The sequence below is a fragment of the Gopherus evgoodei genome, chromosome 22, assembly GCF_007399415.2.
Source record: "Gopherus evgoodei ecotype Sinaloan lineage chromosome 22, rGopEvg1_v1.p, whole genome shotgun sequence".
Classification (NCBI taxonomy): Eukaryota; Metazoa; Chordata; order Testudines; family Testudinidae; genus Gopherus; species Gopherus evgoodei.
The window spans coordinates 337,422-353,333 of NC_044343.1; the positions used below are offsets into that span (position 1 = coordinate 337,422).

A 15,912-nucleotide genomic window follows, 5' to 3' on the forward strand; every position below is an offset into this window, starting at 1 on the left:
ACATGAAGCTTTTTCATCTCACTACTTTTTCCATGGAGGAAAAACAAAGTCTGTGTGAGTATACAGTAAACAAATCTCTGGGAGAGGGAACTAAGCAGAAATAATTTTGCATTTGCAGGCTGAATAATAAAGGAAGCTTCCTGTTCTTGTGCATATGATAAAAACACAAGTGGACAATTCTAGTGTGCCTTTGGATGGCAAGTACTGAAGAGTGGGGTTTAAGAACCATCTTCCATTAATTTTAGTGAAGGATGTCTAAGGAGATGATCTTCAAGTGGGAGTTAAGACCCTAACTGCACTTTATGCCTTTGTAAGAAGCCCCTACACTGCTTTGAAAAAGTCACCTATGACTGTTGAGGACTAGAAATGTGAGTCTACTAGCTGATAGGCTGTACTAAACTATCTAGATGAAAACCATGGGATAATGTAGAACAAGTCACCGGAACCAAACTTATCAAAATGCTAAAAGAGGGGGTTTTATATTGCCGGCATTGTCGTTTATTTTAATATACCTAGTCTTCGTCCAAACAGCAAAAACTAACAGGACCTAATTGGGATAAAAATATTGACACTAGCCACATGCCACCCGCCCACCCTCATTATGCTGTCTGAGCATCTGGAAGATCTGTAACTAGAAGGTAGTTACTCTTACTCTTGAATGCAAGGAAAAAACTATGCCCATGGTTAAACAGGTAATATGTTAGAGAAGCCACTTACTGCAACATGTTACAAGTTTAACAGGCTAAGTCCTTTGGTCATTAATAAGGCCCTACCAAATTCATGGTCCATTTTGGTCAATTTCACAGTCATGAAAGTTCAGATTTTTAAATATCTGAAATCATAGGATTTTAAATCTGAAATTTCATGGTGTTGTAACTGTAGGAGTTCAGACCCAACTCTGAAGGCAGGAGTACAAGAAGTAAGAGTGGCATGGTATGGTACTGCCACCTTTACTTCTGTGCTGCTGGTGGGGTACTGCCTTCAGAGCTGGACACTTGGCCAGCAGCTGCCACTTTGTGGCCACCCAGCTCTGAAGGCAGCACAAAAGGGTGGTGTAGTGGGGTGAGCACCCACTCCGACCCTGGAGGGTTTGGAAAAGCCCTGCAGAGGGCTGGGGCTGGGCAAGGTAAAACCCTGGCTGATTGAGGGAAGTGGCTGCAGCTGGGGCTATGCCCCAAACTAAGCAACTGGGCCTTATAAGGCAGCCAGAAGCAGCCGTCCCTCTCTCTGTTTACAGAGGGAGATTGGCCTGGCTGCAGGGAGCTAGAGACTAGGTACTTGAGTGGAGCAGGCCTGGGGAAAGGCAGAGGCGCTCCAGCCTGGAAAGCCCCAGGCTGTGGCCTAGCATAAGGGCAACAGGTCCTGGGGGTTGCAGAGGGCAGCCCAGGGGTATGCCAAGGCAGCAGGTCCAAACACAACCTTGCCAGTGATGAGTAGGCAGATACTGCAGTGTGCCCCAGGGCATGGGTGCTAGACGATGACTTGCAGTAGCCTTATACTGAGGTGAGGTGGGGAGAGTATGTGAGGGTTTCCCAGGGAGGAGAGACTCTGAGAAAGGGGTGCTGCCCCTTGGCATTAACCCCAGATAAAGGGGCACCGGGTCCTGGGAGCCAAGAGGCAGCAGATCACCAGCCTGCAGAGGGTGCTCCAGAGGCTGGAGAACTAATTCCTGGAACAGACCAGTAGGAGGTACTGCAGGGGTGAATCTACACCTCTACAGGTGGCAATACAGCAATCCCCGTACAATAATCTTGCAGATGCACACCCCCTCCCCCCACACTTTTGGGTCAAGACTCCCAGTTTGAGAAATGCTAGTCTTTCCTGTGAAATCTGTATAATATAGGGTAAAAGTACACAAAAGACCAGAGTTCATGGTCCGTGATGTGTTTTTCACAGCCATGAATTTGGCAGGGGCCTAGTCATTAAATAAATTGTCCCATAGCCCAACTGCAGACTAGCTAATCTTGTTACAGCCCAAGGGTGACAAGAATTAGCCAGCTTCTCCACAATTCTAACCATAAATAACTCCAGTATGCAGGAACTGATTTTGCAGAATTCATCTTTATTTACATTTTCAATATTTAAAAAGTATAATTACAACACTTTTCCACTTTAAAGTTCATAAGCTAAAAATTCATAATTACTGTACATAAAAAACTTGAAATAAATTCACTTTAGATTTGGAAGAGATAATATCACAATTAAATATTTCTTCCCTGGAAATATTCTGTTTGCGTTCAAAGAAGAGAAGTTATCAGAGAACAGGAGGGAAATACACTTTTCCATATTAACTTAAATGAACCAATTCTATTGGATATGCACCTAAAAAATTCACAATTATAAAGTACCTGGAACATATTTAAGAACTCTACCACAGGGTTCAGATATTAACCATTTAGAGTGTGTCATGAACTTGTCTTTCCAAGTTGAGGCCTTCTGCACAGATCAGAAAACTTCCTACTCCTCTCTCAGATCAGAAAACTTCCTACTCCTCTCTCTAGAATCACAGATTATTAGGGTTGGAAGGGACCTCAAGAGATCATCTAGTCCAACCCCCTGCTCAAAGCAGGACCCATCCCCAAAATGGTCCCCTGAAGGATTGAACTCACAACCCTGGGTTTAGCAGGCCAATGCTCAAACCACTGAGCTATCCCTCCCCTGCCCAAGAACAAGCTTTTTAATACTTATCTGTGCAATAAGAGACAGTCTGTTTCCTCTCCCTCTCCTTTTCCAAAACTTTTGCAAATCTTTTTGGACTATTCCCATTTCTACATCTTCATAAAAGGAATAAACCCCTCATTTGCATACATATTAGGATTTAGTGTAACCACAGCATTTGGACCTTGGCTTAACTCTTACAGAAAATGCTATAATTTGAACACAGCGAGAGCGCTTTTGTGACTTAACACCAGTCCACATCAGCAGCACTTATAGACACAGAAATTTTATTACACAATGTCAGGATGTCAAGAACCCAGGCATGCAGGAAACCTACTACAGAGCCAATTAAACTTAAGTACATGAAAAATTGTTAAAGAAAATGCAGATTCTGTAAAGAGACAGTCATGCCATATTTAAGAAGCCTTGTTATTTTAAATTTAATTAAAATTATAGCTTTTCACCATTTACACCTCGCTTTTTGCATATCAGCTTGTACAATAAAATTATACTGATGTTTCATTTTATGATTCTCATATTTACAAAATCCTTTTGTACTTGAGTTTCCAACTCTCCAGGTGAGTATTTCATTCTCTTCCAAAACTGAAGTTAAAATTATGAACATTTATATTTGAGTTGGGTTTTGAAAAATCCTTTCAGAACTATAATCACTGACTTGCCATCTTGCTTCGCACTTCAGTTGAGCAGATTTTCTCCCTTGTCACCAACTCTTATTTCTCTCTCTCCACTCCCTCTGCTTCACTAAGTAATTCTCAGAAGCATTTTGGGATATAGTTTATATGAACTACAGAACAAGACCATAACAATCTAAGTGTGGGGACTAAACTATTAGGAAAGAAAAACTCAACTTATAAAAAAATGATCTGGTAGAGTTTTAGAAGATATAAATGAGGACTTGATCCAAGAGGTTTTTTTCCACCTCTTTATCTGGGACATACAGTTGCAGACACCTCCCACAGTTTAATACACATTTAAGAAAACCCTACATTTCAGCGGTATATTTCCAGTTTCACAAAATAGCAGTTCATAGAGACACACACACACACACACAAAGGTGAACTCCCCCAACATAACTATATCACAAGACCAACACACCCTCCACTGAAACTGACTTTACACCAAAACAATAGGAAGAGTCTAGTCACTATTTCTCCATCACTCTGCACTCCTGGGTGTTCCACAGAACACTACAGGATCATATTAAGAATTTTAGTTGTGGCTTCACCTACCAAGAAACTTTTCAATCAAGACTAACACCACCACACACCTCTATTTGCCAATCTCTACAAGATTCTAGTGTTTCAAGCCCTTACAACCACTGTCCAGTCTACCATAACCCCCAGCATGCTGCAACACTAGTCAACCTTCTTGGTAACCACAAGGTATCCAGAGGGCTACAACCACCACCACCAGGTATTCAAGTAAGAATCTCCAGGGCAGGCCTCAAAAGTCCATCTAACCTACCCAACACTCAAAAGCCACCAGTGCAATTTCTCCCTCTCCTTATCAGCCTCTCACCTGATATGGATCACCAATGATGGTATGTGCAGAGCAGCAGAGTGGAATCCTCCACTAAGGCAGACAAAACAGTCATACTAACTTACATACTGAGTGGTACAGAGTAATGCAGTAGAAATAAGAACCACAAACATTTTACAGCAATTCACACTCTTCTCTACTGTTTTAAGTGCCAGATTCCACAAGCATCAAATTTTATCCTGTGATAGGTAAAAAAAACCTAAAAAACAAAAAATTCATCCAAAAAGTATCAGCACGAGAAACACAGAATGCGGAAGGTTTATGTGCCACCCATACAGCTGCTCTTAAATATTTACATATAAATATCTGTATGTAAATAAGATCACAATCATTTACCTTAAAAACAGAACTGGAAGCTCTGGAAAATTAACAGCTCTATTTATAAATAAAGGGCAATATAAACAACTTTATAGCAGAGATTTCTATTGTTACACTGAAGACAGAGAGGTGGGTTAGGACATTACTGAAAGATGGGACCTTTTCTGACCAGCAACTCTTAGTGTTGACCTGAAGTTACTAAAGTCATTTTCACAAGAGCTTTGCACTCCTATATATTGAACTGTCTTAGAATTTAATTCATAAATGTTTAGCTATTTCAGATAACTGCATAAGACACCTGAATGTTTCACTGACCAAAATAAGGGCATGGCTGCTCATCATTTGGTCCATAAGGGAAAGGTTTTCACAAGATCTAGCAGCACCAAGTTATTTGACGGACTCTCAGTGCAAAAACCCACATGAAGGGGTAGCTGAAAAAAGTGCCTGGGTTCTTTGCGCATGCTTATTTTTAGTAACAGCCAGTATTTTTGGAGGGATAGGATTCCTCAGTTTTGCATCAGTGTAATGTCTGAGTTTCACAGTCTCTGTAGTGTACAATTTAAAAAGCTGCAGTAGCTAATGTCTGAATCTTAGACACTAATTACAGAGCCTCAGCTTTCTTTTATTCTATGTAAACATCTGAAACCAACATATTACACACAATAAAACATTGCAAAAAATTAATCTGGTCCCCCAATTGGCTAATATTTTTACTGATTTATGGCACTCCCTCAAATTGTACAGCAAGCAAAAAAAGGGAGGGAAAAAGTATTTTCTTCACTGATTTAATACCAGGATCATTCTACATGATTGTCTAGATATGCCCTTTTTATTCCTGTTTTCATATTTTCTATAGATTTATGTACAATTAAATATGCCATTAATTTACAAACTATGTTAAAACTAGACAAATGTTTCACCTCACCAAACAAAATCTTGCAATGTCTAGTAAGATTACAATACAAGTTCCAACAATATCAGAAACTTTTTACCTGAATGCATGCAGTAATTGCTTTGGAACTTTGGTTCAGGTACTCAAGAAAATCATTTACTGTAGCATGATTCACCTAAAAATTCTATTGTACAAAATAATCCCCACTGACTATACAGCTTGAACTAGCAAAGCATGACCACAGGTCATGTAACCTGTAGGAGAGAAGCCTACAAAGTCATCTTCAGAGCCCTAAGTGGACTGTGGCCTTGCTCTCATAGTGAACCCCCTATTGCATTGCACTGCATTGCGTTTGTGGGGGACACTGAGGCTGCCAGAGCTCAGATTAAAATTTGAGAAACAGGGACAAGGCATTCTCAGCAGGGGGCCCTCACTTGTGATTACAATACTGACAGATGAGACTGAGCCCAAGTCCTGCTAGTTGAGGAGGGTGCAATACAAGCCTTCTAAGGGAGGAGCTGTGAAACAGACCTGGTTGCAATCTCTAGGACAGGGGTTCTCAAACTGAGGGTCAGGACCACTCAGGGGGTAACAGGGTTATTACATGGGGGGTTGCGAGCTGTCAGCCTCCACCCCAAACCCTGCTTGCCTCCAGCATTTATAATGGTGTTTAATTTATGGGGGGGGGGGGGGGGGCGTCACACTCAGAGGCTTGCTGTGTGAAAGGGGTCACCAGTAAAAAAAGTTTGAGACCCATTGCTCTAGGAAATAAGCCACCTAAATATGATTAAGCAAACATCTACTTAGGAAAAAAGAAGGGAGCTGTGTTCCTTTTCCTTGAAGGGATGATTCAAATGGTACCAAGATATGGTGGTAGGCACACACAGAAATCCCTCTGATCTGTGCTTTTCTGGCCTTTTTATGGCCCTCATCACTGCAGTAACCCAGAACAGCACCCCTATGAGGTATGGAAGAATTATCTCCATTTTACAGATAGGGAACTGAGGCACCAAGATCAAGGTTGAGATTTTCAGACAGGTTTATGGGAATTAGGCACTCAGCTCTCATTGAAAGTCATTGAATTGGGTATCCAACTCCCTTAATCTCCTCTGAAAATTTCAGGCTAAGTGATTTGTCCAAGTTCACATAGGAAGTCTATGGCAGAACCAGGAACTGAACCGCAGTCCCAGTCCAGAGTATTAAACCACAAGATCATCCATCCTTCCACATTTATGCAGTGGTACTCAGATATTAAAAAGGGTGCCTTAGAAATATATCAGTCTTTCCACTGGCTGTATTTTTCCCTTTTGCACATTAATATGAAACAACAGTTGTAAAGAAATGAAGCCCAGAGTCTCTGAAAGCAGTTCTAGTTTAACAATTGTGTGGGAAGGATTTCCAGAATGATTTCTGAACCAGGAGTTTTCCAGACTAAAACATCCAAGTCCAAATTTCCTACTAGCATGAACACACTCACCTCCACTGACATCACTGGAGTTCTGCTCATAGATCATGACTGAATTTGGCTCAGCCTCCACAGATTCAGGTGCACCATTATCTCCTTTGAGACACACCAATGAAGCTATTAACACTGGAAATTTCTACAAGCATCTAGCAGACTGGGAATAGATTTAGCTTTGCACTCACAGAAAAAAAAATGTATATAAATAATCAGGAAGAGAGTCACAAAATTATCTTGCTTCTAAAAGGCAATCATCTTTCATGAAAAGAATACATGGTGAGGGAGTATTTTGTATAACACCCACCACTACTAGAGTCAGTCACTGGCTGATTGATCATTGGACAAACACAAGAATGCGCCAAGCAGTTCTCCTGCCAGAATCTCAGCCCACTATATGATGGGCTCCTCCTCCAAGAGACAAGGCCTGAAGATCATCTATGCCAAAAATAGTTTTCTATACTCCAAAGCTCAGATGACTTCACTTTTATCTCTTACACAGTATCTGACATAACTCATTAACAAAACTTCATGTTTTGTCAAAGCACCTTCATTTATGCAAAAAGTGCAAAGCAGAACATTCAACACACATCTTTCACAATTTTACATATTCACTCTTGACTCAAGAACAATTTCTCATAATCATTATTCAAGCCAGGAGCACTACAGGAAGATAGAAGGGTATAAGTGTTAACTTCTATAACTCGTCTGAATGTACAAGTCAGGCAGAACATAGTTAGTGCTACTAGAACTATTGTGGAAGAGAAACACAAAATATAATTGGGGGCCAAGAAATAATTTTGTAGACAATTAGAAGGGATGTGATACATCCAAATCCACATTCATGAAACAGAAGTCATATAATGGAGGATTCTCCCAATTAAAAAACAGAGAAAAAGCAATCCTTGTCTCCCAATTCAGCATGACAGCAAGCTAGCTTTCCAAAAACAAGTGCAGAGAGGTCACAGGAAAACAGCCTTGTTCCAAATACTAATTTTTATTTGGCAAGGTGTGTTCTATTGTCAGATAAAGAGTAACTACTGATGAAGTTGTGTAACTGTTTTTCAGTCAAAGAATGTGAAAACTCTCCATCACAGTTGCTATTGGTAACTAATAGTCACATTATTTTAAGAGACAAGTCAGTTCTCTATGCCTAAACAAAGTTTTACTTCAAGATTATTGAATGGAACAAGAACTCAGTACTAGTTCAGAAACCCTGTTTGATCATCATTGTAAACTGAAGCTATAGACACACAGGTACTTGATATCAACATGAAGTTTTAAACCTGTGCAACTGAAATTCAAATCTACACATCTGCTTTTAGACACACAAATCCTCCAACTGACAACCCTTCTAACACCAATTAGGAAAATACAGAGTTTCCAAATGCAATTTATGAAACTGTTGAAGAAAGTGAAAGCAATGAGTCATGTAGCATTAAAATAAAAATTAAAACACAAGTTAAAGATTAAGTTGTTAGCATGGAAAGGAAATACTGGCCACATTTTTACTGCCAAAATGGCAGTCAGTTGACAGGTTCTGAAACAAATGTGACAGCAAATATTTACGCCGGAGTTTTACACCTGCATTTCACCAGAATCTCTGTACAAGAATTATACTGTACACTCCTTTCCAGTGTCTATCTAATTGCTTCACGTTTAGAGACCTGCTTGGCTGATGATGAAAGTCTGTACCATTTTTGATACACATGCATCTTCCTCTCTGAAGAACCTATACAATCTACAGCTTTACATTCAAGGGCATGCCAGAAGTTCCTGATAATGCTGGGGAAAACTTTGTGTTACAGTCTATACCTGCTTATCAGAATCCTATATATCATATCGATTTAAGTTGTATGTGGTTGGATAGCTTTGCCTGTTATACTGGAAGTGATCTGTTAAGACACTGGCTCGGCCATACTGATAATCTCCATGTTGTGCGAATGCCATGAGTCCATTCTGAGACTTTTCAGGAGTGTTCCGGTGATGTTCCAGATTCAAAAGGTCTCCAGTTGTAACTGGAAGTAGCTGCTTCTTTGCTTCCTGATTCGCATCATATTTTGTCTGTGGAACAAAGAATTAATTAACTACTTCTTTCAGACAATAGCGAACAAAGAGCAGACACCTATCCCACACAGACACTAGTCACATTAGACTGCAGTGGTTCTCAACCTGCGGCCCAGTCAGCACAGAGCTGCGGCCCATATGACATCCTCAACAACATACAGGTAGTATTGCATGCGGCCCACGTAATATATGTGGCTCACATATGTGGCCCACAATGGTGAACAGATTGAGAACCACTCTGTTAGAGGCTATGCTTACTAATGTTTTAAATCCACAATTACTCCTAATGCAAATCGTTCTCCTTAAGCATTCCCAGTTAACAAGGAGTCGTGATTTTGCTCAAAAGCCCTGAGCCACTAGTGAAACAAAGTCAATCCAGGTTAGAACAGTGATCACAAGAAATCTTTTGTTATGTTCACCAGAACCCCCAAACAAACAAGTGAGTGGCACACACATTTGTGTGCTTGTAGAAGCTGAAAAAGAGCAAAAGCACCACTGTATACATTTGTAAGAATGATTTTAAGTGGTGGTGAAAGATGCTCTATTTACAGCTCTGGCGATAAGTCCACTGATGCCACAACTGTCATAGTAAGGCAGCAGCAAAGCAAGCTTCCCCTTATGCACTGCTCCCTACTTCCAACGTCAATGTGTCTCAATCTCACCCAAGGTTCAGGGGAGCTCATTAACCAAGGCCCATTCATTTCTTGGTCTCCCCTGAGCCTGACAACTTGGGCCATTTGTGATTTTTGTTTGGGTTTTTTTTGGTACACAATTACCTGTTTTGGTCTTCTTATGGACAACTCATTTTACAAATATCAGAGGGTAGCCGTGTTAGTCTGGATCTGTAAAAGCAGCAAAGAATCCTGTGGCACCTTATAGACTAACAGACGTATTGGAGCATGAGCTTTTGTGGGTGCATCCAACGAAGTGGGTATTCACCCACGAAAGCTCATGCTCCAAGACGTCTGTTAGTCTATAAGGTGCCACAGGATTCTTTGCTGCTTTTACAGATCCAGACTAACACAGCTACCCCTCTGATACTTGACATCATTTTACAAGGCTATTTTACAGGCAGTCGATAGTAACGGCTTTCAGCCACTACTGACTGGCATAGGTTCACAACAGAGACTTACCTTGTTATACAAGAATACTCCCAAGATTGCAGTCAGCATCCCAAGAACATTGGTGCTGGTGACTGGATTTCGAAGCATTATAAGGGAAACTGTAATGACCATGATCCTTTTTGTGGCATTTGCAACAGAGTAACTTAATGGGCTGATTAAGTTAAGAATACTGAAGGCAATGACATTCTGGGCAAAGTTACAAAATCCACTGATTATGAGCAGCATTAAAGTCCAGGACCAGTGGGATACTGTACTCTATGGAAACAACAAAGTAAAAAAAAAAAGTTAAGCTTCAGTTTCAGAGAAGAAATAGAGAACTTCATAAAGAGAAGAGGATGCAATTCACAATAGCTTCTCAAACAAGTCACCTGTTATTGGCATTTTGGTAGGGAGGGCTGAGTAAAAAGGCACACCACCACATTATCTCCCCTCTCAAATTAACTGTTTTGTCCATTTCTACAGACAACCTCACAACTTATGTTTTAGGCTCATCACAGTCTACTCTTCAGGGCTCTTGCCTCAAGGTGCTAGTGCCAAATACCAGACAAGACACAGTGAAACCCCGCTATAACACGATGATTGGGGTCCAAAAAAATTTGATCGCGATAAATGCGGGGTCGCAGTATAGCGAGGTTTACCATTTCAAGCCGGTCAATTTCTTTTGGACAGAAATTGACTTGCGTTTGCGAACTGCCCATAACGATAACTGAAAGGGTGCAGCTCCAGCAGCGGGGCTCTCAGCCACACAGCGAGAGAGAGAGAAACACTTGGGGAGAGCAGGGGAGACATGCAAGGGGCAGAGGAAGAGCAAGGAGCAGCTGGGGAGGAGAATGGCTCTTCTCACCAAAAGAAGAAGCGGGGGGGGGGGGGGGAGGCAGTGGGGAAGGCACATTCCATTTTTTGGTTTTTTTCCCCCTTCAGCGGCGCTCCAGCCTCTTTTTCTTTTTTGAGCTTTGGCAGCGCTCTGGCGGTTTTCTTCTTCTCTTTTTCCTTCCTTTTTTGCGCTTCGGCAGCACTCTGTCCACTTTTTTTTTTTTTTTGGCTTGGGGCGGCTGGAGCCACCTTATGATCGCGTTATATCTGAAGTCGCATTATTGCAGGGTTTCCCTGTACTTGTTTTGCCTAGTGACCCTGTAATGAGCCCTTACCATAAAGCAGGCTCTGAGGTTTTCTCCACTGTTTAGAGGCACATAGTGGCAATTACAATACCTCTTGTCTTAGATATGGGTAAATCTTTAAAAAGCAGGAGAAATGTCCAAGCAAGTCCCCTACCTTGAAGTTTGCCAAAGACTTACCAAGTCATTTTCTACAAGAAAATACGAAAGATCCACCAAAACCCATGTTGGGATCATGAAGAAGACAGCATGACACCCGAGTATGTTTAGCAGCCGAAGATGATGTATTCTGGAATCTCTCAACACCTGATAAAAACCATCAGAAATCATCCTCTCTTCAAGTACTGACCACTCTCACTCGAAGGATGGGGAATTGTTTCAGCAAGTACAATTCCAAACATTTGACTCATTGGTGTAGTGTTTGATCAAACAACTACAATACATCACGTTCACAGAACCTACAACTCACTTTGTGCCACATGATTAAAGATAACAAGCAACCTACCGGAAGGCAATGATGTACTGCTTAGCTGACTTGAATGCTGGAAGGGTCAACAGTCAAGTCTTTATTCTATATAATAGCATCAGTCACATACTATTAAGTGCTAAATATTCTGTTTGGTTTTAGGAAGTCTGATTTTTGTTCACAAGTTCAATTTACATGTTTTAAATTTGGATTACTGTTCTACTGCAGGACTTGGAGTAATGGCACTTCAGTCTGGAGAGAGGGGCTGACTTGGTGTTAAAGGTGCCATCCTTCAAATATGTTATTAGACATGAGAGCCTCTCAATCATTGCTGATGGAAGCTAAAGATTCCTTGGCATGGAACAAAGCCAAGGATAAACTCTGGGTCATGGCCAACTTTCCTTCATTCAACATAACAGCTAACTTCCAAGGCTTTGTGGACTACTGCTGGACATAACAGATGCATGAAGCACCATATAAGAATACAAACCCAGTTCTATACTGGGAAATACATTCCTGCCCTCTGAAAGGTACATAGTGCTCCACCCTTCAGAGAAATGCAAACTCTTGCAATTGGACCTACTGTCTGTTAGACACCTCTCTCATAGAACTGGAAAGGACCTTGAAAGGTCAGAGTCCAGTCCCCTGCCTTCACTAGCAGGACCAAGTACTGATTGTGTCCCAGATCCCTAACTGGCCCCCTCAAGGACTGAACTCACAGCACTGGGTTTAGCAGGCCAGTGCTCAAACCACTGAGCGATCCCTCCCCTGGATGATGCGATATTTAAGAGTTCCATCTAGCAGAACAAATAACAGAACTATTACCTTTTTAGAAAAGATGTTCTGAAGCGAGAAACAGAGTGTAGCAGCAAGAGCACTGATGAGTCCCCACATATCAAAAGAGAGTTCAGTGACTGTAGCCAGCAGAACACCACTGATTATAGGGATCAGTGATAAATACACCTGGAAAAGAAAGCAGATGACAGCAGCATGCATCTTCTAGGAACTTTCAAGTCAACAACCTTCATGCATATTTTTAGAGGGACAACAAGATCCTGGGGTTCAGCTTTCACCTTGCTGCAGCTTGAGAAAACTAAGTCGTGCCAGATACATGGAAGGAGTCTGCCTACAGATAAAGAATCAGCTTGCTCTTCATATTTGGAAGGATTTCTTTACAATCGTAAGGACTAGAAGCCTATATGTGTAAAATGAATGTTTACCCTCTGCAATCTTACAGTACTCACTTGGGAAAGATTTCCACTAGCTCCATGTGAGTGATTTTTTCAATCTCTGTCATTAAGTTCAGCATGGATTAGCAATGAAATGGAAGATGAGGAATCACCAGTAACTTTCTTACCTTTGTAGTTTGTTTTTCTTTCATTATAATTCTTGACAGCAGAACCACCCATATTGGCATTGTTGCCTTTACTGAAAACAGAAGGGATGTTTAAATGAGGGTAATAAAGTCAAACTAATCCTAACGGAAAAACATGAATGAGGAAAGTGCACAGAAGTCTGGAAAATGACATATCCAAACTCTAGCACTGAGGAAGAGTTGATCAATGTCACAACCGAGATTACAAAAATAAAACAACGATTAAGATCAACTTTTGTCAAGTGGAACAAGTGTCACAGAACTGTTAGAAACTCAGTGTTACATTTTCCTTTAAAACCTCATTTATTTAGACTCTGGTTGAGCCTTACATTGATCATACATTTTGAGAGGTGGGGAGTCCTTAGCTGAGGCTGACACAAAGACCCAGATTAAGACTCTATGGAAAATAACGAACAGAATGGGTAGCTCAAATAGGGAAGTGGCAGGAATATAATAGACCACAAGGGGCAAACGTTACCTGTACTTGAGCTAGGAGGGACCAGGGCGGGAATAACTCAGTTTCGAGGGAAGGGAAGCAGCAAGGGGCTGAGCCAGGGACAAGTCAGAGAAATGTCACCCCTCCCGATCAAAGGCGCCACGGCCCGGGTCAGACACGGAATAAGGCAGGGGGCTCCCTGGGAACGGCTGGACTAGGATCTGCGGCAGCTGCAGGGAAGGGCTCAGCTCTCCCCGGCTCCAGGCACCTCACTCACCTGTGTGCGCGTAGGACACCGGCACCCGCCAGAGCGAGACGTGCGCCGACACGGAGGCGAAGTACTTGCCGAAGGCGAGCGGCAGGATATAGCGGGGGTAGGCGCGGGGCGGTAGCTGCGCGGGCCCGGCCGGAGGGACGCGCCAGGCGCGCAGCAGCGGCGGCAGGAGGCCGCAGAGCCCCAGGATGTGGAAGAGCGAGACGGTGACCGGCCGCGGGAAGCCACCCAGCAGCAGCTTGTTCACCACGTTCCCGCCCGCGCTCAGCCCGTACCAGGCCAGGCAGAGCGCGGACACCCGGGCGCCCTCCCGCAGCGCCGGTCCGCGAGCCGCGCCCGCCGTCGCGGAGCCAGGGCTGCCCCCGCCAGGAGCCGCCAGTGCGGCCGCCATCGCTACCCACGGGTCCCGGCAGACCGCGGCGCAACGTCAGCACCGCCAGCGCGTCGCTTCCGGGCTTGGTCCCACCCCGCCGCACAAGGCTCGAGGGCGGGGCTGTGCATACGACGTCACTTCCGCTCGCCTGGCTCCGCCTCCACCCCAGGGCTTGCCCCGAGTCCGAGTTTGCGCAAAGCATCGTATCCTGGCGGGACCGGACCCCGGGGCGGGGGGTCACGCGCCTCTGTCCCCGCTAGGCAAGCGCGACCCCTCCCCGCCGTGCCAGTGCTGTGAGCGACGTGAGGCTTGACGAGGCAGCGCTAATGCCGAGGTAACGGGCCCTGTGGCGGGGGTGGGGGAGGCCCCGCAGCGCAGGGAATTGCCCAGCTCGAGACACAAGGTGGGAGGTGACGTCCTTATTGGACCCACCTCCGTAAGCGGGACTGCTGCTCTCTCCCCCCGGCAATGGGTCCAGCGAAAGCCGTTAGCTCTCTCCTAGCCTGGGACCCTGACTCTGCTTCAGGCAGGTGCTGCCACACCCCTGCCTTGAAGTGGCTTGCATCACAGACAGGGTTTATAATTTGTTTTAAGGGCTCTCCACGCGTGCACCCATACAAAGAGGGGGCTGGTCCTAAACGGAAGAGAAACCTGGCTTTGATTTCAGTTCCTGATGTACTCATCACCTCCCCACCAGCAGCCTCTCACACGTAGAAACACAAGAGCAGCAGAACCATCCAGTAATGCAGCAACTACTGCTACAGTTCCCCGTGTAGTTCTAAAAGAGCCTGTTAAATCAGCTGTCAAGTCACCATGAGCATACACCAGCTGTAAAATAATAAAAGGCTAGAGGATGGTTGTACCATTTCAGAAGAGGGAAGTGACTTAACAGATTCCAGCTTCTCCATAGATTTAACTTAGGTAGAACTTCCACATACCTAACTTGCTCATGAATTGTGACAGGAATATTAAACTCAGAAGCAGTCTACGTTAGCATGTGTTTGACTGATAGTTTAGTCAGGGTCAGTGCAGTTAGATAGGTTGTCATAGGAGTCAGCTTGCCTCCATTTAATAATGGTGACAAAGAGCTTTCTTGCATTATTTTTGTGACTGGCCTAGAGAACAGATGCTATTAACCATACATGGGAGATATGCTCTCTACTGGCAAATGTATGTCATTAATAACAATCAGGAAGGCTCAGAAAAGCATTTATCCAAGAAGTAGATCTGACCAAATCTCACTCTTCACGCTGAGCTTCCCTATGTCCGCAACCGAGCATGCCTGTCCTAACCCCTTATAGCAAGGTACATAATGTATTTTTTGCCACTTGACAATGGTCACATGTGGGATGTAGAGATTATGTCTATGATGCAATCTACCAGTGCTGCTGTTTCTCTGTACTCCCTTCTGACTCCAGCCAGATGTTAGGTTCTAAACTCTTTAGAGGGAAGGAGTGTATTTTTGTTCTGTGTACAGGACTTAGTATATGACTAGAGCTCTTAGATATTAGCACATAAATAAAACCAATTGGGGGGGGGGCCATAAGAGACACCTTTCCCCTTAAGCTAGTATAGTTACAAAGAAAGCACTTCATTTAGGCAAAAGCACAAGGACTTGTTTATGTGAAGTAAAAAGAGTATAGAACAATAAAGCTGACTAGGTTGTTTTTTTTTTAGTTTTGTAATTTTTTTCTCATGGAATAGATGGACAGGCGTCTTGGGACCTCCTCTGTATCTGAGGTGTAAGCTGTGTGGGACTGAAGGCCTGAGTCCAGCACTCCCAGGGCATCACTTT

At 43.3% G+C, this 15,912-nt stretch overlaps 1 protein-coding gene across 1 annotated transcript; it reads right to left on the reverse strand.

Moving 5' to 3' along the window:
* Positions 1-6,105: 6,105 nt before the first annotated feature.
* Positions 6,106-14,135, reverse strand: SLC35E1 (solute carrier family 35 member E1). The gene is made up of 6 exons (XM_030540075.1): positions 13,748-14,135; positions 13,017-13,087; positions 12,485-12,622; positions 11,374-11,499; positions 10,088-10,333; positions 6,106-8,951 (listed from the first exon to the last, which is right to left on the reverse strand). The coding sequence occupies exons 1-6, from the start codon at positions 14,133-14,135 to the stop codon at positions 8,718-8,720; spliced, it is 1,203 nt and encodes a 400-aa protein (XP_030395935.1). The 3' UTR covers positions 6,106-8,717.
* Positions 14,136-15,912: the final 1,777 nt, after the last annotated feature.